Source organism: Mustela lutreola, chromosome 10 (genome assembly GCF_030435805.1).
Source record: "Mustela lutreola isolate mMusLut2 chromosome 10, mMusLut2.pri, whole genome shotgun sequence".
Taxonomy (NCBI): domain Eukaryota; kingdom Metazoa; phylum Chordata; class Mammalia; order Carnivora; family Mustelidae; genus Mustela; species Mustela lutreola.
Window position 1 is genome coordinate 13,525,243 of NC_081299.1, and position 26,677 is coordinate 13,551,919.

At 51.3% G+C, this 26,677-nt stretch overlaps 1 protein-coding gene across 4 annotated transcripts; it reads right to left on the reverse strand.

Annotated features, from left to right (window-relative positions):
* On the reverse strand, positions 1-26,634 carry EMC1 (ER membrane protein complex subunit 1). 4 transcript variants are annotated; one of them, XM_059137691.1, is made up of 23 exons: positions 26,463-26,631; positions 22,921-23,045; positions 22,173-22,238; positions 21,849-21,942; positions 20,887-21,015; positions 19,025-19,151; positions 18,129-18,278; positions 17,646-17,813; positions 16,894-16,965; positions 16,473-16,535; positions 15,538-15,660; positions 14,698-14,794; positions 14,025-14,144; positions 12,269-12,468; positions 11,963-12,112; positions 10,835-10,996; positions 10,370-10,489; positions 7,797-7,934; positions 4,190-4,363; positions 3,204-3,414; positions 2,758-2,842; positions 1,579-1,708; positions 1-1,420 (listed from the first exon to the last, which is right to left on the reverse strand). In XM_059137691.1, the coding sequence occupies exons 1-23, from the start codon at positions 26,558-26,560 to the stop codon at positions 1,241-1,243; spliced, it is 2,982 nt and encodes a 993-aa protein (XP_058993674.1). In that variant the 5' UTR covers positions 26,561-26,631; the 3' UTR covers positions 1-1,240. The 4 variants fall into 4 exon arrangements, with proteins under 4 accessions (XP_058993674.1, XP_058993672.1, XP_058993673.1 ...); XM_059137689.1 differs by having other exon boundaries at positions 14,025-14,147; positions 26,463-26,629; XM_059137690.1 differs by having other exon boundaries at positions 14,025-14,147; positions 16,473-16,532; positions 26,463-26,627.
* Between the last annotated feature and the right edge of the window lie 43 nt (positions 26,635-26,677).

A 26,677-nucleotide genomic window follows, 5' to 3' on the forward strand; every position in this document is an offset into this window, starting at 1 on the left:
TTCCATTCCTCATCCACTTTATTCAGACACCTGAGTGAAGCACTCCCCCCCACAGCGCTAGAGACGGTCTCCTCCGCACACGTCATCCTTCACAGGAAAGAAAAACGCCATCGTTCCCCGGATCCAGGCACAAAGGAAACTTTTAGGACTTTTTCCATTTGTCAGAGACGACAGCTCAGCCGACAGGCAAGGCTTCATCCACCACATGCCAGTTTCCTATGCCCACCCCGCCCACCCCGCTTTTAAAGCTGCAAAGGTTGCAGCAGTAATATTTAAAATCTACCCACTTTAGGAGGAATGTGGTGACGCGCTCATGAATTTGTATCTAAAAATAAAAAATAAATAATGAGGTTCTCAAACAGGACGGCTGGCTCTGACTAGGTCAGCGAAGGACGAGGCCAGCCTGGGGGTGAACTGAGAGGTTAGGAGGTACCGTGAAACAGGTGGAGTCTCTCCTCCCTTGAAATCTCTTGCAGTTTCAGGCAATTCAGTAGTATTAAGGCGGCCTCGGCTCGGACACACCTTAGGCGCAAAGCATGGGCAATGACCGACAAAGTAGGACACTATGTCACAGCTGACTTGTGATAAACAGCAACAAGGACTGCATGGCCCCACCGGATGATTGACAGCCTCCAAACCAGAGGCTTGAATTTTGATGCCATATCTAGATTCCTCAGCTCTTGGGAGAGAATCCCTGAGAGGCTGGATCTGTCTTTAAGCCTCAACTAAGCACAGATCTTCTTCCTCCCAACATGAAAGAGTAAAAGCACCTATGAGGCGGAGTTACCAGTAAGAGCTCCCACCTGACTGGGAAGCATGAGGCAGGGAAACGGTCAGAAGGATTTCTACGTAAGCCTGGGAAACACAAAAGGTGAACCAAAATCTACAGAAGCAGGCCTCCCGAAAGAGAAAAATCTGTCAGGGGGACTTGGCAAAGAAACAACATTCATGGACAGGCAACGGAGGGAAGCGGGGTCATGGCCTTCGGACTGTGAGGGCGAGTCTGCGGAGAGGCTTCGAGATCCCTGGCTGAGAGAGCTCAGCCTCCACCGGCCGCCGACGCTGCAGCAGACGCATCCCAAAAGGAGTCTCCATGAGAGTCCAGCTTCTTCCCCACGACTCAGCTGAGGAGAGCACCCGACCCGCGTCCCCGCCTGGGCCGCCGCACCGCAGCCGGAGCTCCCCGCCTGGCCCCTGCTGCCCCCGGCTCTCTGCTCTCCGGCGCTGGGGTCCTGCACCCTTACCGCCAGGCCCGATTCAGGAGCTTCACCTGTGCCAGCCTCTTGGTGATCATGGTGGCAAACACCAGGCCGAAGAGGACGCTGCTGATCAGCACGTAGTCATAGTCGTCCTTCAGGACGTCAAACTGCTTGGATGGGTAGACTCGAGTTTGGTAAATGTCCAAACCATAGGCCACAACCTGGAAGGCGGAGGGAACGAGAAATACATGAGAGAGGCGGCCAGTGGTCCACCAGGACCTCGAGCTCTGGACAGAAAGGATATGGAATTTCATCAGCTGCTTCCCGAGCATGAACTGAAGGGCCGCCGCTGCGCACGGTAGCGGGCAGCCCCACTCACCAGGCAAGTGGACTCCAGGCCTGAGGGAGCTGTGTAGATGCCTCGCATTCGAGAAACTGTCTGGTTGTAGTTAATGAATCGCTCTGCATGTATCTGCACATCTGGGGAATATGGGATCAGGTTCTCCTCCCTGCAAAACATCAGCCAGGACCGGCATTCAATACCGCGGCAAGGGGACCTCTCGGCTGCCCTTTCTGAGCCCCAGGAGCTTTCCAGGCCACGTATCTAGCCTCGAATCTTCCTTCAAGGTCTACTTGCATCAAGTAGTTAAAAATGTGGCAGCTGAATGTCAGCAGGGGCTCCAAGAAAGAAACCTGGGTAGAGGGGAGACCCTGTTCTAAATCGAATGACAGCCGGTACTTCACACCAGAAGAGGTCAGGGCCAGTCTAACCCACACGTGCAGCCTCTTGACTCAGAGAGCCTCGGTCCACGTTCCTCAGAAAAGCCTAGGCTCACCCCATGGGCTAACCACACTCCCCCTTTCCTCCTGTGCAAACACAGATCTGCTCTCTTCCCACACTGCTCAGTTCCCCACACCCCTAAGTGAACAGAATTCGGGATGGAGGCGAGAAAATATGCAAATGATGGCTGACAATACAGAACTGAATGCTAACGGTGACAAGCTATTCCCCACGTGACCCAGCCCTGTTAGCTCCCCGAACTCACCGCCTCCCATGCCCCACCCCACCGGCTGCTGCAGCCAGTGTGGCCTCCTCCCTGCTTCTGGCTCGCCAGCCACGGTCTCAGGGCACGGGCACAGCCCTCCCCTGACTGAGAAGCCCTCCCCCAGACAGCCACAGGCTGGCTTCTGACCACCTCCAAGTCTTCACTCTGCAATCACCTTCCCAGCCAGGCACCCCAAGCCACACTCTCAAGTTACACCCCCTCATAATGCCCTACCCCACCCTTCCGTACATAGGCCTGGTCCCATCTTAATTTTTTCTCTGTAGCATATATAAACACGTGACACGGTATTATTTCTCTTGCTTATCTTATGTAACATCCATCCCATTCCCCCACCAGCATGTTATCTCCACGAAGGGAGAGGTCTTCATCAGACTTGCTCCTGCTCTGCCCCCAGCACAGCAAGACAGCACGCGGCAGGCTGAGGACCAGGCATCATCAACAGGTCACGTTCCTGAGGGTCGGAGGCTCCGGTACTCCTGCAAGCGTCTCACCTGCTTTGCTCTGTTGGGATCTCTGGACGCCGGGGATCCAGCAAGGCCTTAGGAAGGGAAAGAATGGCTCCGGAAGGCAGCCCAACTGCGGAGAAACAGGTGCGGTCATGGGAGCCGAGCCCATACGACGCTCTACACTCAAGGGGAGGCTGCTTAAGATTCGCTCTCCCTCCTCCCTTACCCTCTCCCCACCGCCCCCCATCTTGTGCACATGCGCTCTCTCCCAAACAAACAGAAAGGAGAGAAATGAGAGTCCTGTCAATCTCTTATAGGTGGCCAAGCTAGACTAAGGAACTTTTCCTACAGCAATAAAGCCCTCCTCTCTAGCCTCCCCTAGTGGTCAAACAGGGCTGTGCCCGTGATGCGCGTCCAGCTGCGATTCTCCTCAGTGTGGCGCCCTACAGAAACCAAAACCGTCACCCTGAGACCCTCCCCTGGTCACTCACTAAGCAGGTGCCGGCTGGTGATGCCCCGCTCGGTGATGGTGGCTTCCATGGCACTGATGGAGGAAGGGAAGATGTAGGACTGCTGGAGGACCTGGGGCAGCTGGGGGCGGTCCAGGGAACTGAAGGCAGTGGCGTTGTACTGCTCAGTGCCCTCGTAGAGCTCCAGCGCCGTAAACTCATTGCGCCGGGCCTTGGTGTTCCAGTACTGGTACTAGAGAGAGGAGGGGGACAGCTGGGGACTAAGCTGCCACTTGGGCTGGAAAGGGAGATGACGCAAGAAGGCACCTCTCTTTCCATGCATGAGCTACACGTCCAGGAAGGACAGAAACCACCCGGCTACCAAGTTTACTAACTTTCAGGGTACTTTTATCTAGCTTTAGGCAAAGTTCACCATAAGACAAAGGAGTTCTCAAGATACTCAGAAGTCAGAATAACAATAGCTAGGGTCTGAGTGCTTATCATGTGGCAAGCGTTATTCCAACCCAGACCAGAAGACACTCTCCTAGCCCTCCTTCATGAGTGATGCGACACAGGGAGCTCAATAATCACTTCAAGGTCGCACAGTCGAGGGGCGCCTGGGTGGCTCAGTCATTAAGCATCTGTCTTCAGCTCAGGTCATGATCCTCAGGTGCTGGGATCCAGCCCCGCAGCGGGCTCCTTGCTCAGTGGGGAGTCCCCTTCTCCCTCTCCCACTCCCCCTGCTTGCGTCCCCTCTCTCGCTCTCTCTCTGTCGAATAAAATCTTTAAAAAAAAAATTTTAGAAGGTCACACAGTCAAGAAAGGGAAGGGCTGCCATGAGCCCGAGGTCATCTAATTCCTGAGCCAAATTCCCTAAACAGCACCTCAGCTGCCATCCAGGGGTTTGGATTCTATAGAAACACAAAGAGGCTACCAGTTTCTGGAACAAGAGGCACTGAAAGGATTTGAGACACAGGTCTTGGCTGGGTCGCGAACCTGACTGACACCCACACGTCTGGCGCTCTTACCACCACCCAGTTCTCTGCGTGCACGATGTGGACAGGGCCCTTGGCCTTCCTCTGCACGGAGGAGTGGATGACGCGCCCAGTGACGCCATCGACGAGGAAGATGCCCACGAAGGTGCGCTCGTGGTGCGTGTCTGTGCTCTCCGTCACCACGGCCAGCAGGTTGGGGTTCAGGCTCTGGGGAGAAGGAGAGAAGAGTTCCTCCAGAACCGTGATGGCCAATCACAAGCCCTGCCGTGCGGGAGCCCTGGGTGGAAAGGCCGCCCAGAAGCCTGCTGGCGGGCAGAGCAATCGGGCTTCCTGGCCGGAGGAACTCGCTACCAGAGCTTGTCATCACGGCCCCTGGTTAGAGTCCCCGGGTGCCACGTGCCACATCAGGTGCTCCGCCCACATCACCCCCCCAGAATCCCACAAACCACCTCGAAATGGAGCTATTGTCACCCGTACGCGGTCGGTGAGAGAAGGCTGCAGGCCACAATGCAACTTGCTCACGTCACAGACACAGCAAATGGTTAACTTGAGATACAGTCCAGCCTGCCCACTCCCTGACCTAAGCCACTGCTCCCCCAGTGCGGTTTCTCTGCGCCAGGGCCCGCCCTACGCCTGAACCAACAGACAAGTCTCAGTCCTCTTCTCACCCGACCTGCTAGAACAATGGGACACAGGTGATCGCCCCTTCTCAACACACTGTCTCAGGGTGCCTGGGTGGCTCAGTGGGTTAAGCATCTGCCTTCAGCTCAGGTCATGATCCCAGCATCCTAGGATCAAGCCCCGCGTTGGCCTCCCTGCTCGGCGGGGAGCCTGCTTCCAACTCTCTCTGCCTGCCTCTCTGCCTGCTTGTGATCTCTGTCTGTCCAATAAATAAATAAAATCTTGGAAAAAACCACTTTCTCCACTTGGCATCCAGGACGCATGGCCCTGGTTTTCCTCCACCCCACTGGCTGCTCCTTGTCAGTCTACTCTGCAGGCTCCTCATCTCCCCGGTCTCCTGAACGTTGTCTACACTCGCTCTTGTGGTCACGCCACCCAGGGGTGCTGGCAATGGCCAAGGTTACACACCCACACTACACTTTCCCTGAACCCCAGACTCTAAAGGGCTGTTATCTCAGTATCTCTTCTTAAATGTCCCACCTCAAACCTGACATGTCCCAAAGGGTATCCCGTTCTGCCCCTGCCTAAAGCCTGTTCCCCGCAGGCCTCCCCACGTGTCAGGTTTGAGACCCAGGACCTCTGATTCTTTGACTCCCTTCTCTCTCTCCGGCACAGACCGAACACCCCACCCACCAGCATATCCTCCTGGCTCTACCTTCAGAACGCCCTGGAATCTGGTCCTTCCTCCCCACCCCCAACCCCAATCAAGCCACCACCATGTCACCAGGCTTACTGCAACAGCAGGTCTGCCTGCTGTCTCCCTTGGTCCTCTGGGCGAGCCCTTAACCTCGGTCACTTAGGTCACACCCGTGCTCCCAACTTCCCACCGGCACTCCAGCTCACTCAACACCAAGGCCGGGGTGGTAGCCTCATGACATGTCCTGCCACCCTCTGACCTCAGCAGCCTGAACTCTCCCTGCTCACCACACTCCAGTCATACTGTCCCCCTTGCTGTTTCTGGAACCCTCCAGGTCCACTCCAGCCTTCCTGTCCAGAAGGCTGTTCCCCTGATGTCACGCACTATCCTTCCACTATCCACCTAACAGGTGTCACTGTTACGGTGAGATCCTCCTTAACCTATTCTAACTTGCACGCCCTTCCAATCCCAACTTCACCCCCTTCTCGGCTTTGTTCTTCAATAGAACTAGCTGCCCTCTGATACGCTTTACATTTATCGGTGTACTTGCTTTCTGGTCTCTCCTGAATACAGTTAGAGCCTCAATTTTGTCTATTTTGTTCACGGATATATCTCAGAGTCTAAAAGAGTGTCTGACATCCTGCTAGCAACCCCACCACCTCCCCCCCAAAAAAGTACAGCTTCCCCTCTGTGGTGTTCCTTCTAAACCCACAACCATGGTCTAACCACAAGAAAAACGTCAGACAAACCAAAATTCTCTACAAAACACCTGCCTCATACTCTTCAAATCTATCAAGGTGACGAAAAACTAAATAGGGGGCGCCTAGGTGGCTCAGTGGGTTAAAGCCTCTGCCTTCGGCTCAGGTCATGATCCCAGGGTCCTGGGATCGAGCCCCTCATCGGGCTCTCTGCTCAGCGCGAGCCTGCTTCCCTTCCTCTCTCTTTGCCTGCCTCTCTGCCTGCTTGTGATCTCTGACTGTCTAATAAATAAATAAAATCTTAAAAAAAAACAACAACAACAAAAAACTAAACAGACCAGAGGAGACTTAGAGAAACGTGGCAAGTCTGTGGAGCATGGGGCTCGGGGTTGGGCCTGCAGCAGAAAGGGACCTTAGCAGGAAAACTGGTGAAACTCTGAGAAAGTCTGGAGTCAACAGTCTTATACCAATGCTGGTTTCTTAGTTCAGACAGATGCACCACAGACCCCAGGGGAAACCAGGTAAGGTGCACATGCGAATTCAATGTACCATCTTTCCAGCTTTCCTGTAAATCTAAAATTAGGCCAAAACAAAAAGAAGCTTATTGAAAAAAAAAAAACAAACAAACAACAACAAAAAAAAAACTAAAAAGCGTGTGTGATGAGTATAAATCCAAAAAAGCCCTACTTTAGAACTACTAATTAAGCCCTAGTTAGAACTACTTAGAAAAATACAAGTACTCTTTGTAAATTCTAACTCATAAATGTAAAATTACATAAAGAATACACTTTTTCTAGCACAATCAAGCATACTCTAGAATTTGTATTATTTTGGCCGTTCTGACTGACTAAAGCAAACTGACTGCAGCCGAAGTCAGCCGTCCCTAAAGATTTCTAATCAGGAGCGGTAATAAGGTTAACCACGAGACTGGCACTGTTCTAACCATGTTATGTGTCGTTATGTGTTACCACTAATCTTCACGACAATCCTATAATGTAGGTGCTCTTAGCCCCATTATATTCTTAAAAATAGACATTTGGGAAGCCTCCGCAAACTACCCACGAAGAGCAGCCCGCATGGGGCAGAGCCAGGTGTGAACCTGGACAGTCCAGCCCACGCCCCGTGAAGCTGCTCCCCCATCAGCTGCCTTGGCTGCACTCTGGGCTGCATCACGCCTCCTCCTCCAACTCAGCCCGCACTCTGCGGAGGGGGCCACTGATGACCACGCATCGCTACAAGGCTGCCTTCTCTCCCAACAGTTTGGCAGCCCACTAGCCACCTCTCTGTCTCTCTCCTTCACCACTAACTAGTGTGGATCACAGAGATGGAGTTTCTACTGGATCAATGAAGGCTTAAGCCCCCAGCATCCTACCAGCACTACCATGAACAGCAAGAGCTAGCATCTACCGGTAGCAGCCATAGGCCAGGTACTATGCTAGGCGTGAGTGTCACGTGATCATCACGACAGCCCTACAAAGGAGGCACTTGTCAGACTCATTTGACAGACAAGAAATGAAAGCTCAAAGGAATGAAATGACTCCCTCAAGATCAAGTAGCTATCAAACCCCAGAGCCAGAATCCAAGCCCTTGCCCTTCTGCCCGGCAGCAGACCGCAGAACCGTACCTTATAGAGCACGCTGCGGTCCCCCATCACGCGGCCCTGGGAATGAACGTGCTCGCTGCTGCGCTTCCCCTTCACCTTGACGATGCGCTGCACTTCTGGGGGAATAGTCAGCTCCCAACTCAGCTCAGTGGTAAGATCCTAGGGCCGGGGCAAGAGAGCCAGCACTTATGATGTGGACAATACACTGAGTCCTGTGACAGCTATAGGCAGAGACGTCCCACATTCCTTTATTTGGGGCCTTTGTGCCCAAAGAAACAGAGATCAGAGCTCCTAGGGAAACAGCAGTAAGGATCTAGTTTGTGCAGATGTTTTGGATCTCTGTTTGATTAGGCAAGACAGTAAAGCCAGTAAGAAAGGAGAGGAATGTTCAGTGGTATCCCATTGTTTTTTTTTTTTTTTTTAATTTATTTGTCAGAGAGAGAGGGAGAGAGAGCGAGCACAGGCAGACAGAATGGCAGGCAGAGGCAGAGGGAGAAGCAGGCTCCCTGCCAAGCAAGGAGCCCGATGTGGGACTCGATCCCAGGACGCTGGGATCATGACCTGAGCCGAAGGCAGCTGCCCAACCAACCAAGCCACCCAGGCGTCCCATCCCATTGTTTATCTGAGTAGGAAAAATCCAAGGAAAGTTTACCACTTACTACTACTAACTATGGCTCCAATATCTGAGCTTAGCAGTAAATCACTAAACTGCCAGGGACCTTGAAACATTATAGGAGATGTTCTTCATAGTCAAAGAAAACCAATTCACAAAGTTTTACAGTTAAATATATTATTTTTTTAAAGATGTATTTGTTTGAGAGAGAGAGAGAGCATGGAAGCATGCATGAGCTGGAGGGGCAGAGGGAGAGAATCTCAAGCAGACTCCACACTGCATGGAGCCGGGTGCGGGGCTGGACCTCATGACCCTGAGATCATGACCTGAACCAAAACTGAGAGTCGGACACTTGATGGACAGAGCCACCCAGGCACCCCGCAGTTAAAGAAGTTATTATCCATCCACACTGTTTATACACAGAGCTTTGTGTCCTCTGTCTTCCCTTGGCCACTGTTTCTTCCCATGTCCTCAGGACTCGACCAATCGTGATACCCAAGAGCTTGCTCCCCCAACCATGAAGAGCCATCTCTTTCAAGGCCCCTTTTTAATAACTTGAGGGGACAATATTTTTCACCCACAGGGGTAATGAACATGTTTCTGGGGAGACCATAGACAAGAAAACAGGGTGAGGGACGTCATGGGCCCAAGATCACGAAGTTAATAAACCATAGAGCCCGGCTTCCCATCCGGGCAGCTGGGTCCAAGCTCCTAAGCTCTATGTTGCACTGCAAAAGGCCCTGTGGGACAGGATGGAGGGCCGCTGGTGAGTATATGACCCAGATCCCTCCTGTCAGAAGGCCTGCTAATGAGGCCAAGGCCAGCCGCCCCCCTGTGAACCTCAGAGCTGGCCCTCAGGGCCGTTGTCTATCAGTCTTTGCTAGCACTGGACTCAAGTACGTCAGCAGAGGAGAAAATCAGCCCCATTTTTAAAAATCAGATTCAGGGGCACCTGGGTGGCTCAGTGGGTTAAAGCCTCTGCCTTCGGCTCAGGTCTAGTCTCAGGGTCCTGGGATCAAGCCCCACATCGGGCTCTCTGCTCAGCGGGGAGCCTGCTTCCCCCCTCTCTCTGCCTGCCTCTCTGCCTACTGTTGGTCTCTGTCAAATAAATAAAATCTTTAAAAAAAAAAATCAGATTCAAAGCACACATTCTAACAAGAGTGGGTCAGTAACAGCATCTGCATACAGAAAGTACAACTCTACTCAACCTCCGTTCCACCTCCCACCCTCTCAAGAATGGACAACAACACTCCTTCTCTCTGCTAGAGAAAAGGAACGTGGACTAAAATATCCATGGGTGGGGCGCCTGGGTGGCTCAGTGGGTTAAGCCGCTGCCTTCGGCTCAGGTCATGATCTCAGGGTCCTGGGATCGAGTCCCACATCGGGCTCTCTGCTCAGCAGGGAGCCTGCTTCCCTCTCTCTCTCTCTGCCTGCCTCTCCATCTACTTGTGATTTCTCTCTGTCAAATAAATAAATAAAATCTTTAAAAAAAAAAAAAAAAAATATATCCATGGGTTGCAGGGCGGTGAGGGCGGGTGGGCTGGGTGGGAGGGCGCCTGGGTGGCTCCGTTACTTAAACAGCTGGCTCTTGATTTTGGGATCAAGCCCCACATCGAGCTCCATGCTCAGCAAGGAGTCTGCTTGAGGATTCTCTCCTCCTCCTTCTCCCTCTGCCCCTCCCACTGCTCACATGCTCTCTCTTTCCCCCTCTCTGAAATAAATACATCTTTTAAAAAAAGAAAAAAAACCCCTCCATGGGGGCAAAAATTTTATCTCCTGGGCATTACTCTTTTCACAGTACCTAGAATCTTGTCTGCCATGTAGCAGCTGATCAATATGAAAAGGCCTATGAATCAGACATTAGGACTGTGCTGAGCCACATTTTCAACAAAATGAATAGCATAATCCACTTCTTAGCCAAATAGCCAAGAAACGCTTATACCCCCCCATGGAAGGTCCCGCCAGGGGGTGCCCTCCCTACCTTTCGAAGTCGATATCCACACAGCCGTCCCTGTTCTGCATCCACCAAATAGAAAAAGATGGAAGGAGCGAGCTCATGTAGCTGTCGCAAGACATTCCGGGTGGCTGGGAACGCCGTGACCTTGAAAACCCCAGAGAGCCCAAAACAGTTAAAGGGAAAGGGTGCTCTGTGCAGTTTCCCAAGATTCATTAAAGTTTGCCATCAAAAAGCCTTAAAAATAACACAATCAATTTTAAAAGAATTAAAGCCCACTGAACCCAAACAGAGCTTAAATCTCCTTTTGCTAAGAGCCTGAGTTTCCACAGGTGCAGGGAAGGAAAAGCCATTGGGTGGCTCAGAGATGCCCTGCTAGCCCACACTCGCGCTGACTGCCAATTCCCAGCTCTGGCCGCAAGCTGCCACGGGGACCGCCCTCCCCACACTGGACCCCACCCGGTGCTTGCCGGCCACGCTCAAGTGTCCTACCTTATACTCATCATCGATCAACAGCAGCACCTTGGCGTAGTCCTGATCCATGATGGGGAGAAGCAGAGACTGCAGGATGGGGCGCTTCGGCACTGGGGGAGCCACCTGACTCCACTTGCCGAAGATGGGATTGAAGACGTACAGAGAACTCATCCCCGATTCCTGAGACGGACAAGCCAATGGTCAGACCAGCGGCAGGAAAAGGATGCAATGCTAAGGAAAGAACTGGAGAGCTAGGACTTCAGCTCAACTGTGACACATTCCCAGGACCGTTCTGTGTGGATGCCCTATTTGTGCAGAATAAAGTTTTGCGTGAAGGTAAACTGAGGCTAACGTGTCAGGAGGGAAACGGTCGAACTGCCCCCGTGGCCGAGCACGGGACATGCTGAGGAAGAAACAGAACGGTCAAGTACCAATTCACTAACCTCAGGCAGCCATTCCAGTGGTGCCTACCAAGCCTAGAAAGTGCCCTTTCTCCTTTTTAAAGATTTTACTTTTATTATCTGAGAGCGAGTGAGAGAGACAAAGACTAAGCAGGGGGAGAGGCAGAGGCACTGGGAGAAGCAAACTTCCTGCTGAGCAGGAAGCCCAATGTGAGGCTCGATCCCAGGACCCTGGGATTCATGACCTGAACCGAAGGCAGAGGCTTTAACCCACTGAGCCACGCAGACGCCCCTAAGGGTTTATTTTTATTATTTATTTGAGAGAGAATGAGTGAGACAGCACAAGCAGGGAAAGGGGCAGAGAGAGAAGGAGAGAAACTACTTCTTTCTAATGACACTAGAGTGAATCCACAAAAATCCAGCTAATTCTGGGAGGCAGAAATAAATAGCTTTGTGTCCTGCTCTCCCTCATCTAAAGAGAAAGCAGCCGCTCAGCTGCTAACAGCGGCCTGTGTGTGGGAAGGAGGAGGGCTGGCTCGCTCCGGGTCTGGTGACATCACACCTCCTCCAGCGTCAACCCCCATCAGTCCTGGATGGGTCCTGGATGCGTCTTCCATTCCAACAGCTGGAACAAACAGAGCTCTAGCCCCTGACCACCTGTCCCTAGCCCTCCCAGAATTTCAAAGGCCCAGAAGAAATTCAACTTAAAAACATGGAAAAGCCACACCCTCTCTGGCAGCCTCACCTTGTCCTTTACCAGCAGGGTGCACTGTGGGGGGTGGGGGAAATGGGCCGTCGTCCTCTGGACCATCAGTTTAAAGGAGGAATCTGGCTTGACGCTGGGGAGATACTGTTTCCACAGGATGGTGCCAGAGCTGCTCTCAATGCCAAAAAGCTGCAAGATAAACAAACACCTAACTCACTGCTAGGAAGACAAACCGAAGAGCTCTCTCCTTGGAAATCAGCACCAGTACTAGCCCCTACCAAAGGCTTTTTGCTTCCCACACACGGAAAGTCAGAAGGTTTGGTACCTGGGGCTTAAAGCCCTCACCTTGCCCGAGGCCGTCACCATCACCATCATCTTCTGGAGGTTAAATTCATCTCTGGCCAGGGTGTCAATGTTGATCTCATTCTTAATCTGACTTCGGGGCTTCCGAGCGTCGTAAAACATCTTCCAGAGGTGGGAGGTCCATGCCTGCAGCAGGATGAGCTGGGACGACAGGCGTTTCAGGAACATCCCCAGCAGGCCGTCTGGTGTCAAGGAGAACGTACCAGAACTGAGGCTCACCCCTCATCAGACTAGGTGCTTCCAGCAAGGAGCTTTTTCTAACGAGGTCTCTCCCGCTCCTGAGGAGCACTTAAGCCACGACATGCCAGGCGGGGATCCCGAAGGGCGGTCCTTTAACTGAAGCTACCACTCTCACCCTTGGGTATAGCCATGCAGGAACTCCAAAACCTATTTTCCTGGCTCCCAGTACGCCCACCTCCTGGCCTCTTGGAAGAGGAGACCAGGAGGTCAGGGATCAGCCATGCTGAGCATGTCTCCACCACAGCCTGCATCCAGAATGGCCAGAAGGAGGTTTCCGGGTGTCATGACAAAACCAGAAGGGGGGAGAGTGTGGGTGTGCAGAGGTAAGTGTGCCATGGACGGGCATTTCCCTTACCCATGGTTCGACTCCCACCCTGTCTATTAAACCGACACCCGACAGTCCTACTTGCCTCCAACCCCCAAACCCTGTCAAGGAGGCCACCACCCTCAAGTCTCCCCCACGGGGTCAATGTGGCAGCACGAGTACAGAGCCTGGTCTCTGGAGTCTGGCAGCCTGGACTCGAACCCCGGCTCTACTGCTGACTAGCTGGGTGACCCAGCTCATGTACATAATCTCTGGCCTCCGGTTCCTCGTGCGTAAGATTGCGTGTAGTCCAAGGGCCACGTGACCTACACACGTGACTTCACACCACGCGGGGTCCACGGTGAGTGCTCACTTAAAAAAAAGTAGTGCCTTTGCACATCCTACTTGCAAGCAACCTCAGCTCAAGGAAGAGAAGTGAGGGGCAAACGGAACAAGCCACAGGCCCAGGGGTCCGTGCACACACAGTATGTACTTCAAGGATGCGGGTCAGGAAAAACAAACAATTAACCAAAAGCTAGCCACGTGGACAGGCAACGGGCAACAAGGCAGCAAGAAGCAGATTTTACCTTGAATTGCTGGATCCGGGCAGCAGAAATAAACAGTAAAGTCAAATTAATCCTCGGCTCAGAAAACCCGCAATGCCTACCGGGGTGCGCGGCCCAGAGGAGGCCCTCAGTCAATGTGGCCGCGGAGCAAGGTAGAGGGATGGGAGCAAGAGGCCGAGGCAGGACCGACCAGAGCGCAGTGAACCGAGTCCATCCTGGGGCATGGGACTGGCGGGTTCCAGAGCGCACCACGGGACACCACAACCCCATCAACCCAGTCACACCTCTCCAGAAAGATGCAGCTGGTGCCTGGCGGACAAGGCGTGACACAGTGCCTGGCAAATCTGAGGAACTGAGGCAATGGCAGCTATGTGACTATACTAAGTGAAGACCGAGAGGGGTTCCCAAGTGGCTCCTTTCAGAGAAAAGAACGGTTACGTAAGCCACACGGCCATGAGGGCCCCGGAAACTGGTCGCAGAGCAAGTTGCATGCACACGGGCAAAAATGACTGTGCCCAGAAAGCCGGGGATGCCGTGAGCCAGCATCTCCTGCGGTCTAACTAGCAGACCCCTTCCCAGAGCAGTGCCCCCCAGCCACGGCGCTGTTCCCAGGGTGCTCCGTGCGTACCTGCCTTCTTGCCGAATTCTCCTTCCAGCTCGGCCTGGGCGCCCGTCAGGGGCAGATCCACCATCTCCAAGCACACCACCTCTGCCAGCGACTCCTCCCGGGCCCACAGCACCACCTTCCCTGCTACAGAAACCCCGGTTATGAAAGCCATGCCTGCCTCCCCCATCGCCTGAAGGCTCTTCTCCATGGTTTGGGGATTCCAGACGCTCTCGTGTCAGGCCGAGAGCAGCAGCGCACAGGGTGGCATGCAACAGTTCAGGTAAGGGAAGGTCCAGATTTCACCTTAGAATGCTAAGGGATTGTTCAAAAGCAGAGAAAAATATGGCTCTACAAACTATTCAGGCTACACTCCACTGGAATCTTTCTCAAAGCCAGTCCACAGACCCCCAAATACAGTCTGACTAGAAATCTGGGCAGGCTTGGGACGCCTGGGTGGCTCAGTTGATTGGACGACTGCCTTCGGCTCAGGTCATGATCCTGGAGTCCCGGGATCGAGTCCCGCATCGGACTCCCAGCTCCATGGGGAGTCTGCTTCTCTCTCTGACCTTCTCCTCGCTCATGCTCTCTCTCACTGTCTCTCTCTCAAGTAAATAAATAAAATCTTTAAAAAAAAAAAAAAAAAAAAGAAATCTGGGCAGGCCTAACAAAAACGGGCTGACTGAGGTGCGCTCACCCAGCTGCTGCAGGAAGAGTAGCAGGTGGTCCTCTGTCTGCACCAGGGCCCGGTAGCCCACCGAGTCGTCCTTCTTCAAGAACACCTGGATGTAGAGCTGTAAGCAGAGCCCGGGCCCCCACAGTCAGCCAGAATCCAAATGCTTCTGCATGCTGGACCCCCCCAAACTCAAGGCATCAGAAGTGGAAAAAGGCCCAGGACTCCGGGTGATTCGCTGTCCAGGCAACACAGCGTCCCCCCCAGACCCCAAGGAGGGAACGTGAACGCATCAGAGCCAGCGCTGCGCCGCCAGGCTGCGGTTCAGACCTCTCCAAGGGGTGGTCTCAGAGTTTCCCGGGCACCGCGTCCGTCCCTCATGCTCCAGTCACTCCCCACGGAGCGAGCAGAAGGCCAAGGTGAGAGTTTCCGTTTTGGAGATACAGAAGCCCCAGCCCAGAGAATCTGAGAACACCCTGAATGCACAGTGGCCACGCAGGCGCCAACCACAAGCGCATGCTGGGGCACCGGCGACGTCTTATGGGCTCGTGACTCTGGACACAGCTCAGGATCTCACAAGGCCCAGTTTCGTCGGTAAAACGAGGGCAGTAATAAGCACTTCACAAGGTTGGTGAGACAGGTGAGTCAATTCGGGCATAAATGCTGAGCACTGTGCTCGGCATGCTCACCACTTAGCATAAACGCTACCTGCTTTGACTATTAGTCACGGGGCCTTATAACAAGACAGCTCCTCAGGAAGAACTAGAGCCCGTGTCCAGAGAGCCCTAACCCCAACCCAAGGCTGTGGCCCGGCCTGTGCTGAGAAGCCCCCGGACGGAGCCTGATGCAAAGGCTCTGACTCACCCGCTCTGGCCGAGTGCCATTCTGTTCCAGACTGAAGGTGATGGTGGTGTCAAGCAGCCGCCGACCTGTCTCCACTAAGTAGAGGTTAATGGTGTAGGTCTGGTTGAAGCAGGTCAGCAAGTCCTACGGGGACAGATGACAGGGGTCAACAGAGAGATCCCCCAAAGCCAAGTCCCACAGAGGAAATCCAAGAATTGGGGTTAATGCCCTAGAGAAGGTCCAGGCCAAGAAAGGAAATATATGCAAAGGAAAATAAAAGGAAAAAAGAGGCGCCCGGGTGGCTCCGTTCGTCAGCGACTGGCTCAGGTCATGATCCTGGAGTCCCGGGATCAAGTCCCATATCGGGCTCCCTGCTCAGCAGGGATTCTGTTTCTCCCTCTGACCCTCCCCTTCTCATCCTCTCTCTCTCTCTCTCATTTTCTCTCTCAAATAAATAAAATGAAAAGTCTAAAAAAAATTTTTTTGAAGGAAATAGAAAGCTAAATTGCAAGGCAGAAATGAGGTATCCGAGTAAATACACAGAGTAACAACCATGATACTTGTTGCAGAAGGAAGTCAGTATGATGCAGCAGACTTCCCCAAGAGAGGGAAGACCCCCACGAGGAAATCACAAATCTCTTCAGGAAAGCTCAGGAGATGGAAGACACAGCAGAAGCCCCGCCCCAGGGCCCGTGCTCTGCTCCAGTGCAACCACACAGATCGCCATTCAGCAATACCAGCCGGAGGCCCAGAAGACACGGGGAACGGAGCCGGAAGAGAAAGTGGTTAAGAACAGATTCTAGAGATTCTACTTCCGAGTTCCCAACTACGAAGGATCCAGACAAGCACGATTTACAGCATGTGGCAAACCCCACCAGGGTTGAGCGCTCTAGGAGACCTGCTCCCAGCCTCCCTGGAGGCCTAGGTCTGGCACACTGCCCTATGCCACACCGTACCTGAGCCCTGGGCTTCTCTGGGAAGCTCCCCAGGGACCCCTCTTCAGAACTGCTCGGTTTCTGCTGGGGAAAAGAGAGGACAGATGAGAACATTTAACCCACGGGGTTATTCCCCAGTCACCGAACTGAAGGTCTCCCTTCTGTGTCATCTTAGCACCCAGGAGAAAACAAAGGTCCCTCCTCACTCCTGCTCACAGAGCCTACGGAGCTCTTAACAGCCACAGAAGGAAGTGGGGCTGTACTATTAGGCTCCCACTCCCGGGGACAGGGTCACACAAAGCACTACAGAGCAAGTGAGAACTTACTTCTCAATAGCTTCCTGCCCCCAGGTTCAAACTGCCCCGATGTTTGGCTCTCGGGGCTCCTGGGAGACATAAGGAAGGAGAACCCCCAAGTGCCGGCTGGTATCCTTGATACGCACCGTTTCACCGCGACAGGTCATGACTGCAGCCACCGTCTTCTCTCCAGTGGTGGCAAAGCTCACTAGGGCAGCCTGGGAAGAAAGCAAAGTGTCAGTTCCTAAATGGGGCCTATACCACTCATCAGCCTTACAGAGGAGCATCTCTCCAGGGACGTCCCTTGGCCTTGGAGCTGAAAGTGCTCCTGACTTTGAAGTACAGCAGCCAGGGCACCTGAGAACAGAGGGAGGCCTCAGAGGCATCCAGAGCTGAAAACAGGCCTTTCCCCTACCCCCAACACAGTCACCCGCCAGCCCTAAATTTCACAACGTTCTTAGTATCTATAGGGAAGCTCGAATGAATGCCCCCACTCTCCTGTGGACTCAGAACAAGGTGCCAGTTTGACCCTAAATATCCTTTGGAACTCTCAGAAAAACAAAAAGATTCCATTTCTGCTCTAAAGTGAACCCATCTTGGGATGCTTGGGTGGCTCAGTGGGTTAAGCCTCTGCCTTCGGCTCAGGTCATGATCTTGGGGTCCTGGGACTGAGCCCCACGTCAGGCTCTCTGCTCAGCAGGGAGCCTGCTTCCCCCTTTCTCTCTGCCTACTTGCAATCTCTCTCTCTCTCTGTCAGATAAATAAGTAAAAAATCTTTTAAAAACAAATAAATAAATAAAGCAAACCCATCTCAAACCACACATAGAAGAGAAGCCTGGATCCAGAGCAAACATCGACAGATCCTCCTGACTCCTAGCACCACGCTGCCTGCAGTCACCTGTGGGAAGTCTTTGAGCAGACTCAGGGCTCCATGATGGTAGTGCAGCAGAGCATAGTGGCTTGGGGACAACTGCAGGAAGAACTGGGCCCGAGAAGGATCCACTGGGTTAGGCTGCGTGGGCAGGACCCGGGGCTGGAAACCACTTGCAAATTCTAAGTCAAGGGACTGAAGGGCAAGAAAAAAAGAGGATTAGGGCTACAAGCAGGTAAGTCACTGGTCCACTGATCCATCCCAGGCCTCCTTCCTCTAACCCACTTTGCCAGGGGAAGTAATCAGGCCATGGCATGTAGCTCCAGAAGCTCCCATTCAGGTTCTCTAAAGAGAAGAGTGGCCCATTGCTCCTTACACCAGTCCAGCCAGAAGCCTAACCTCCCAACAACTACCGAGGCTCAGGAAGAAAGCCGTGTCACTGGGAGAAAAACTTTTTCTAAGCAGCAAAGGCAAGGCCTTGGGCCAGGGAGCAGCAGTGCCACCTCTTACCTGCAGCGGGATCTGTCTCAACTCCCACTCTGTCTCCAGGGCCAGGGTCTGCAGGGACCGTGAGCTCGGGTCAGGGCACACCAAGACAGCCTCATCCACCACACCACAGGCTCCAGTGAGACTCTGAAGCCAGGGGGTTGACACCCTAACCTATAGGACAGACATTGTAGCGGGACGTTGGTGAGAATGTTTACATTTTATTCTCCACTCATCAGCAAGGTCACAGGGGCTAAGATCGAAGGTTCTTCGTGACTGGTTCCAAAGGACTTCTTCCGGGTGCCTGGGTGGCTCAGTTGGTTAAGCAGCTGCCTTCGGCTCATGTCATGATCCCAGGGTCCTGGGATCAAGCCCAACATCAGGCTCCCTGCCCAGTGGAGAGCCTGCTTCTCCCTCCCCTTCTGCCTACTGCTCTGCCTACTTGTGCTCTCTATCTTTCTGTCAAATAGATAAATAAAATCTTGGAAAAAAAGAAAAAAGGACTTCTTCCCACCCCTTCCAACTTCCCAAGAGCTCCCAAACTGGAGAAAATCAGGATCTGGAAAAACATACCAGGTCATCTTTAAGACCCAATATTTCAGATAAGTGTTTCTTTCCCATATTTGTCATACGTAGTTTCCTGTAACTACTACACAGAAGTACCTCCTAAGAAACTTGCAGGCAATGAGAAAAAACCTATGTAACTTCCCATCCACCCCAGGAGAGCACCATGCATGAATGTGAGGGCTTTAAATAAATGCTCGATGAGGAGAAAGCAGCCTCCAAGTGACCAGAATCAGGGACCAGGAACGGCTTCTGCATCTGCCCAGCCAAGTTCCCTGGTCCCTGAGGCAAAGGCGGGTTCCGTCTATTCCCCTTCACAATCCACACGGCACCTCATGCCAGACGCCTAGCCATACCTGCTGAACAATCTCTCCATCTTCCACGTTAAACTTGACGATGTTCACGTGGCTGAAGGGAACAACTCCGAGGGCCCATACCACCCCAGACCCGTAGGAATACGTCATCTGGTAATGGATGCTGTCACTAAGAGAGGGAAGACAAAGCAAGGAGCAACAGCTTCAGCCACAGGTCAGGCCCGCCCTCAGGGGTCCTCTTGTCACAACCTAGCAGGCCCCAAGTAGGATTTGTTTGACTCCCAGTTTTTTTTGTTTTTTGTTTTTTTAATAGTCACCAACATTTATTTTTTTTATTTTTTTTTTTTTTTAAAGATTTTTTATTTATTTATTTGACAGAGAGAGATCACAAGTAGGCAGAGAGGCAGGCAGAGAGAGAGAGGAGGAAACAGGCTCCCTGCTGAACAGAGAGCCCGATGCGGGACTCGATCCCAGGACCCTGAGATCATGACCTGAGCCGAAGGCAGCGGCTTAACCCACTGAGCCACCCAGGCGCCCTAATAGTCACCAACATTTAAAACTGAGACTTAACATGTAAAAATCAGATTTCTTTTTTTTTTTTTTTTAAAGATTTTATTTATTTATTTGACAGACAGAGATCACAAGTAGGCAGAGAGGCAGGCAGAGAGAGAGAGAGGAGGAAGCAGGCTCTCCGCTAAGCAGAGAGAGCCCGATGTGGGGCTCGATCCCAGGACCCTGGGATCATGACCCGAGCCGAAGGCAGAGGCTTTAACCCACTGAGCCACCCAGGTGCCCCTAAAAATCAGATTTCTAACTCTTCTTAAAAAGGAGGAGCAGCAACGCTCGGCATGCCTACAGGGTGCCAATCGGCTAAGTAAGGCTGCCCCCTGGAGGTAAGCCAGGCACACTGCAGCTGCCAGAAATCCCCACGGGACCTGTTTTGCTCAGGGGTGCCGAGCACTTGGCCACATCTGAATTTGAGTTTTTACACCCTGAAAATGGCCACAAGCTTGAGCAAATCTTTCCCTTTCTTCCCTCTGTCCTGATCCCTCCCATATTCAATGCTTTCCATGACTAAGACCTCTGGAAACCATCTCAAACCTCACTCAGTCCCGACCCTGGGCTCTTTTTACTTTTTTTTTTTCCTTTAATTTATTATTATTATTTTTTATAAACATATAATGTATTATTAGCCCCAGGGGTACAGGTCTGTGAACCGCCAGGATTACACACTTCACAGCACTCACCATAGCACATATGCTCCCCAATGTCCATAACCCCACCCCCCTATACCAACCCCCGATCCCCCCAGCAACCCTCAGTTTGTTTTGTGAGATTAAGAATCACTTATAGTTTGTCACCCTGGGCTCTTTTTTTTTTTTTTTTTTTTTAATTTGACAGAGAGAGAGAGAGAAATCGCAATCAGACAGGGAGGCAGGCAGAGAGAGATGGGGAAGCAGACTCCCTGCTGGGCAGAGAGCCCGATGCAGGGCTTGATCCCAGGACCTGAGATCATGACCTGAGCCGAAGGCAGAGGCTTAACCCACTGAGCCACCCAGGCGCCCCACCCTGGGCTCTTTTTGAGTTGTTCTGATTCATAACATGAACGAAAGGCTCAGTCTGACGTGAAGTGAAGTCAAAAAGCCCAGAGTGCTACAACTGTGAGTGAGGAGCCACTCCCCTTGCTGGGCTGTGTCTAATGCCCAGTTTAAGAATTTCCTCCGCACTATAAACGAAATGCCAGAAGGAGTACAGCCTGTGAGTACAGGCCTACACCCATGAGCCCAACACACGATGCCAACATTAAGGGGAGGCTGAGTCAGAACACTTCCAACCCTCGGAGAAAGAGGAGCTTATAGAGAGCAGAACAAGGCGGCTGTCACCCCTTGGGCAGGTGGCCTTACCTTTCAGGGAGGTGTTCCACCCACTTTAAGTGCCCGCTGGAGAGATGATGCAGGGCAAGAGTGGTCTTCTTCAGGACCGCAACATACCGCACGGAGTCCTGCAGGCCTACCAGCCCGAGTGCCTGGAAACTGAGCATGGGTACAGGGGTGAGAACAGCCTGACACCCCCACGGTCTCAAACTAGAGTAGAGAATCTGGAACACCACCACTATAGCTTGATAGGTAAGAAAACAGGCCTTGGGGTCAAACGCATCAGGGTCCTAATACCGGCTCTGCTTCTGGTGAGCTGGCTTGAGAGGCTGTGCTCTCAACCCCTCGGCTCTGCTACTTCCCTGAAGCCCCGTGAATCTCCTCAGGGTTGTTCCCTCCCTCCCCTAGGACTTCCCAGCAAGCAGGCCAACCCTCCTCCATGGTATCCTTCACCCCGGACTGTCATCACAGGCTATGTGCCTGCCTCCCCCAGCTGACCATGAGTTTCTGGACAACAGAAACTTTCTCAGGGTCACGTATGTGTTCCCATGGCCTGGTGGGGGGGCACCAGGTGTTAACCATGTAACCATCAGAAGCAGAGTCCACTACTGCAACCGGCCCTGTGATCACAGCAACCCAGCAAAGATACAGCAGCCTGAGCTGTTCTCTCAACATAAAATTAAAATGCTAAAAAGTTCATATCACATTCCTATACCTAGGACATTGCAGAGTTCTCACGTCACGGTAAGATTAGGAGCGGCAATCAAGTGCAAGGATGCGTACTGCACCTAACACGTGCTCGATAAACACTGGCAGAGTCACCACGTGTTCCGTGACCTCAACTCATCAAAACGCATGGCGTTTGACGTTTGGGCTCTTCGGTGGCCCGTGAGGAAAAACGTCAAAAGACCCTGCATTGCTGTCCATGCAGACCTGTGTTCCAGCAAAGCCTTGAGGCAAGCCTAGATGAAATATAGCTTCTTGCCCTCTACCTGCCACTGTCCAAGGTAATCTCCCAGTTCAGGCCCCCAATGTTAGTCTCCCAGGAACGCATGATCCGGCCTCCATTGGACACAGTGATTGCATCTGGAAGAGAAAAGACCACGGTGAAGTCATCTCCCCAACTGGCACTCTGTGGCCTCCTCTGATGGTCAAGGAACAATGGCCACACCGCTGAGGTACAGATGTAAATAGAAGTTACTTGCAATACCTGTCCTTTCCTTTTGGGGACACCCCTCTCCTCTCCTTTCCCTAACAGACCCTGTATGGGGAGATGGAGCCAACACCATGATAAAGACCAAGTAGGACTCGCTTACCCTGTCCGTACAGCAGCATGGCGTCCACAGCCCCTTCTGCTGTGCCCTTGTCAACATGGCGCCACACTGAGAGACAGGAGAGTGAGACGTTACTATGAACTGGACAGAGGTATCCAAGAAGACAGGTAGGAGAGACTGGAAGAGGTCTTTGTTTGCACAGTGGTATCTAATTTTATTTCAAGGGAGAGAAGGATTACAGCTAACCAGCAATGATCCACTCACTCACTGGGTAATGAGGGGAGGAAGGTTTGAGAGGAGCCATTCCTGTCCCAGTCTGAACTCCTCACTTCCCATACTCCCTACCACCCCAAACATATAAATGAAGGACAAAATTAACAGAATCTCTATGATTCACAAGAAAAACGGTGATCGTAAATCTTATTTCCATAATTTTGGTCCCCAAAAACATCCACAAAAGCAGCATAAGTAACTTAAATGGGGCATCCAAATCTTTACTGCAGAATAGAAAACAGAAATAGAAAAATATTTCAGAATAACATCTTAACCTAAGAACTGTCAGGACTCAGCCTGAGGGTCTAAACTAAAAACACCAGTTATAGGAAAACAGTTCCTGTTCAAAGACAACACAACTGCAAAACCAGTATCAGAATTCAGTAAGAGACATCTTTCAGCCAACCTGCCCCGAACACGTAAGCAGCCAAGAAGACTACACAAGCCACAGTCCATTCTGGATTCACTATGGTCAGTCATTCCATCCCAAGATAAGCGCCCCACACAGGTCACTCACAGATCTCTCCGGTCCGAGAATTTAATGCTGCAATCACATTCTTCTCTGTAGCCACGACCAGTTTCTTGGATCCAGGGGAAAATTCCAAGGAGGCAAACTTGAGCTTCCCGACATACTGCTGTCTCCTGAGGAAGAGAGGACAGGGAAATGTGAGAATGTGAGGGGCCCAAATCGTCACTGCACAAAACGTCGTGGGAAAAGACCACTGCACCAACACACAATGTTACCACCAAACTACCTATCTTAGGACATGTGAGGAATGTCTGTTAATGAGGAGATTTGACCAAAAGCAAGATTTCTATGCAACATAGTCAGAAGGCAAGGGAACAAGAAGAGAGAATACACCCTAAGAGATAAGAAGCATAAGACTTACTTTTTTGTTTTTTTAAGGATTTTATGTATTTATTTATTTGAGAGAGAAAGCAAAAGTGAGCAGGGGGAGGGGTAGAGAGAGATGAACAAGCAGACTCCGTACTGAGTGCAGAGCTCAACACAGGGCTCCATTCCAGGACCCAGAGTTCATGATCTGAGCTGAAGACAGACACTTAACTGACTGAGCCACCCACGCACCCCCACAAGTCTTACTTCTAAATGCAAGCACATATTATCTCAAGTGCCACCCAAAAGAACACCTGGCCTAAATCCCACTGGAACAAACATTAGACCTCTCTGTATTCATTAATAGTGGGACTATTACGTGAGAGAAGAGGCACAAAGCCTAATGTCCACAAACACACAATCCAACTGCCCTTCTGTTTTCATGGACTCCTGGAGAAAAAAAATCACGCAAATTTTCCAATAAAACTGGGTTAGGCTTCTGTTTTCTACAGTCTTTTCTTTTCTTTCTTTCTTTTTTTTTTTTTTTTTACAATTTTATTTATTTATTTGACAGAGAGAGAGATCACAAGTTGGCAGAGAGGCAGGCAGAGAGAAAGAGGGGGAAGCAGGTTCCCTGCCAAGCAGAGAGCCCAATGCGGGGCTTGATCCCAAGACCCTGAGATCATGACCTGAGCCGAAGGCAGAGGCTTAACCCACTGAGCCACCCAGGTGCCCTTCTATAGCCTTTTTGAGCCCACTGCATGTTCAGGATCCATTTGACTCATTACTCAAACTTTCCTTGGAATATATCTCATCAATTTCAGTGCCCTTCTCTAAGCATAAAGGGAATATAATTAGCTTTGCATGGCACACTACCAAGTACACAGGAGTTGCTTGCACATTGCTGTTAAGGAAAAAGTACTCTCATCTCCAGCAAACTAAACACATGTGGCATTTACACAAAATTTCTCTTGTGATGTTGTTTGGTCTGATTAAAAAAAGCGGGGGGTGCTCCTGGGTGGCTCAGTGGGTTAAAGCCTCTGCCTTCAGCTCAGGTCATGGTCCCAGAGTCCTGGGATCGAGCCCTGCATCGGGCTCTCTCTGCTTAGCGGAGAGCCTGCTTCTCCCTCTCTCTCTGCCTGCCTCTCTGTCTACTTGTGATCTTTGACTGTCAAATAAATAAATAAAATCTTAAAAAAAAAAAAAAGGGAAAAAACTAAGCAGATAGTAGAGAATAGGCTTATATGACATTCAACAGTTTCTGTCTGTATTTTTGCATACTTAATTCATGCTATATCCACTGAACACTAAGAAATGCATAAGACGAATGTTATTACTTTATTTTACAAGGAAAAATTATCACTCGTTTTACAGGTAAGTAAACTAAGGTCTGGTGGAGTCAAGTAATTATGGTCAGAAATAGAAAACAAGACTAAGACCTTCTGACTCCAAGTCTCATACTCTCTTTTAAAATATTGTTATCTTTCATCGCGACTGTAAAAGTATTGCCTGCTTGGGGTGCTTGGGTGGCTCAGTCAATTAAGCAGCCGACTCCTGATTTGAGCTCAGGTCATGATCTCAGGGTTGTGAGATCAAGCCCTGTGTCACTTAGCATGGAACCTGCTTAGGATTCTCTCTCTCTCTGTCCCTCTCCCTTTGTCCCTTCCCTGCTTGCGTTCTCAAAAAAAAAAAAAAAGGAATGGGTCGCCTGGGTGGCTCAGTGAGTGGGTTAAGCCTCTGCCTTCGGCTCGGGTCATGATCTCAGGGTCCTGGGATCGAGTCCCGCGTCAGGCTCTCTTCTTGGTGGGGAGTCTGCTTCCTCTTCTCTCTCTCTCTCTCTGTCTGGCTCTCTGCCTACTTGTGATCTCTGTCAAATAAATAAATAAATTCTTTTAAAAAATAAAGGGGGGAAGAAGAATTAAAGTAGTCCCTGCTCATTGTAGAAAATATGAAAAATACACAAAAGTATTTTTTAAAATTTAAAATGCCTAAAATACCACCACCATAAAAATTTTGTAATGATTCAGGATATTTCCCTGTTTGTTTTTCTATTTGTAAATTATATATACGTAGTATTCTGTAAGTTGGAATCATACCACATAGGCATATAGACTGTATATGTGTAATATGCATGTTACATTGTGAGCATTTGCCTAATTAAAAATATGGCTTATGTTGCATTTATCACACTCTCTATCACATACATATTCATCTGCCCCCATTAGACTGAGCTCCTTCTTATCTATCCACAACACCTAGAACAATTGTTGGCCTACTACAGGCAAGCAACAAATATGTGAATCAATGTATATGACACAGAAAACACTTCACAGAGGAGGAGGTACCTGAGCTAGGCTCTGAAGAATAAACTGTTCTCTGAAAAATAAAAACAATGGGTAACAGTAACTGTACTCAATGAGCCAGACATAGTGCGAACTTAAAAGAATGATCTCATTCATCCTTACAAGTGCTGTAGGGAATAATGAACCATTAATAAACCCATTTTACAGATGAAGAAACCTTGGCACAGAGTGGTTAAGTCACCTTCCCAAGTCACACCAACCCTAAGTGCCAAAATTTAGCCTCCAACGAGAGTACACCTTAATTGCAGGGTCTTAAGGAAGGGGGCGGTAGAGAGGAAAAACGGAGTACGTGAATTAAGTAACTGGCATCTCTATGAACGGCACCTCCCGGCAGATGTGAGATTTCCTGGACTTGTTCTAGGCCCAGGGCCGAGCTGGGCTGAAAGAGGAGAAATGGTACAAGTTTTAGGACCCAGGGTAAGACCCAAACTCCTGTTCACATACCCAAGAGATGCCAATTCGAGGAAGAACGAGAGTTCACTGAGGGGCTGTCGACCCCGACACCCAGCAGATCAGAAACCTGACAGTCACAGAAACAGGCCCTGACGGGAGAGAAGGAACAGTGACCTCTGGCCAGAACCCCAAGCATGCTTGAATGCCGGGGCCCGCTTCACGAACCCGCAACCTGTCACATGGAGACTGGCTTAGGAGCGCCCCTGACGCTTCATTTAATGCCCCGTTGTGGTACCTTAAAACTCTTTAACTTTTGAACCCGGGGTCCCACACTTTCATTTTGCAATGGGCCCCACAAGCTCTGCAGCCGGTTCTGCTGCCTGTCACCCCGTCCTCCCTGTAGCAGGCACAAGGCTGGTACTGAGAAAAAAGCCACACATTTCCCGAACAGGCCCCACACGCACGCACCAATCGAACTTGCCCACTTGGTCTTCGTAGACTGCTGCCGCAAGGACAAGCAGCGCAGCCCAAAGCCAGAACCGAAGAGCCGCCACCGACGCCGCCATGATGGGAGCCTGGGCCGGTCCACCGCCGGCCCGTCATGCACCCGGCCTCAAGCTCCGCCTCCGCAGACCATAGAGGTGGGATCTCACGAGAAGCCCTCGCCCGGGAGCTCTGGACTC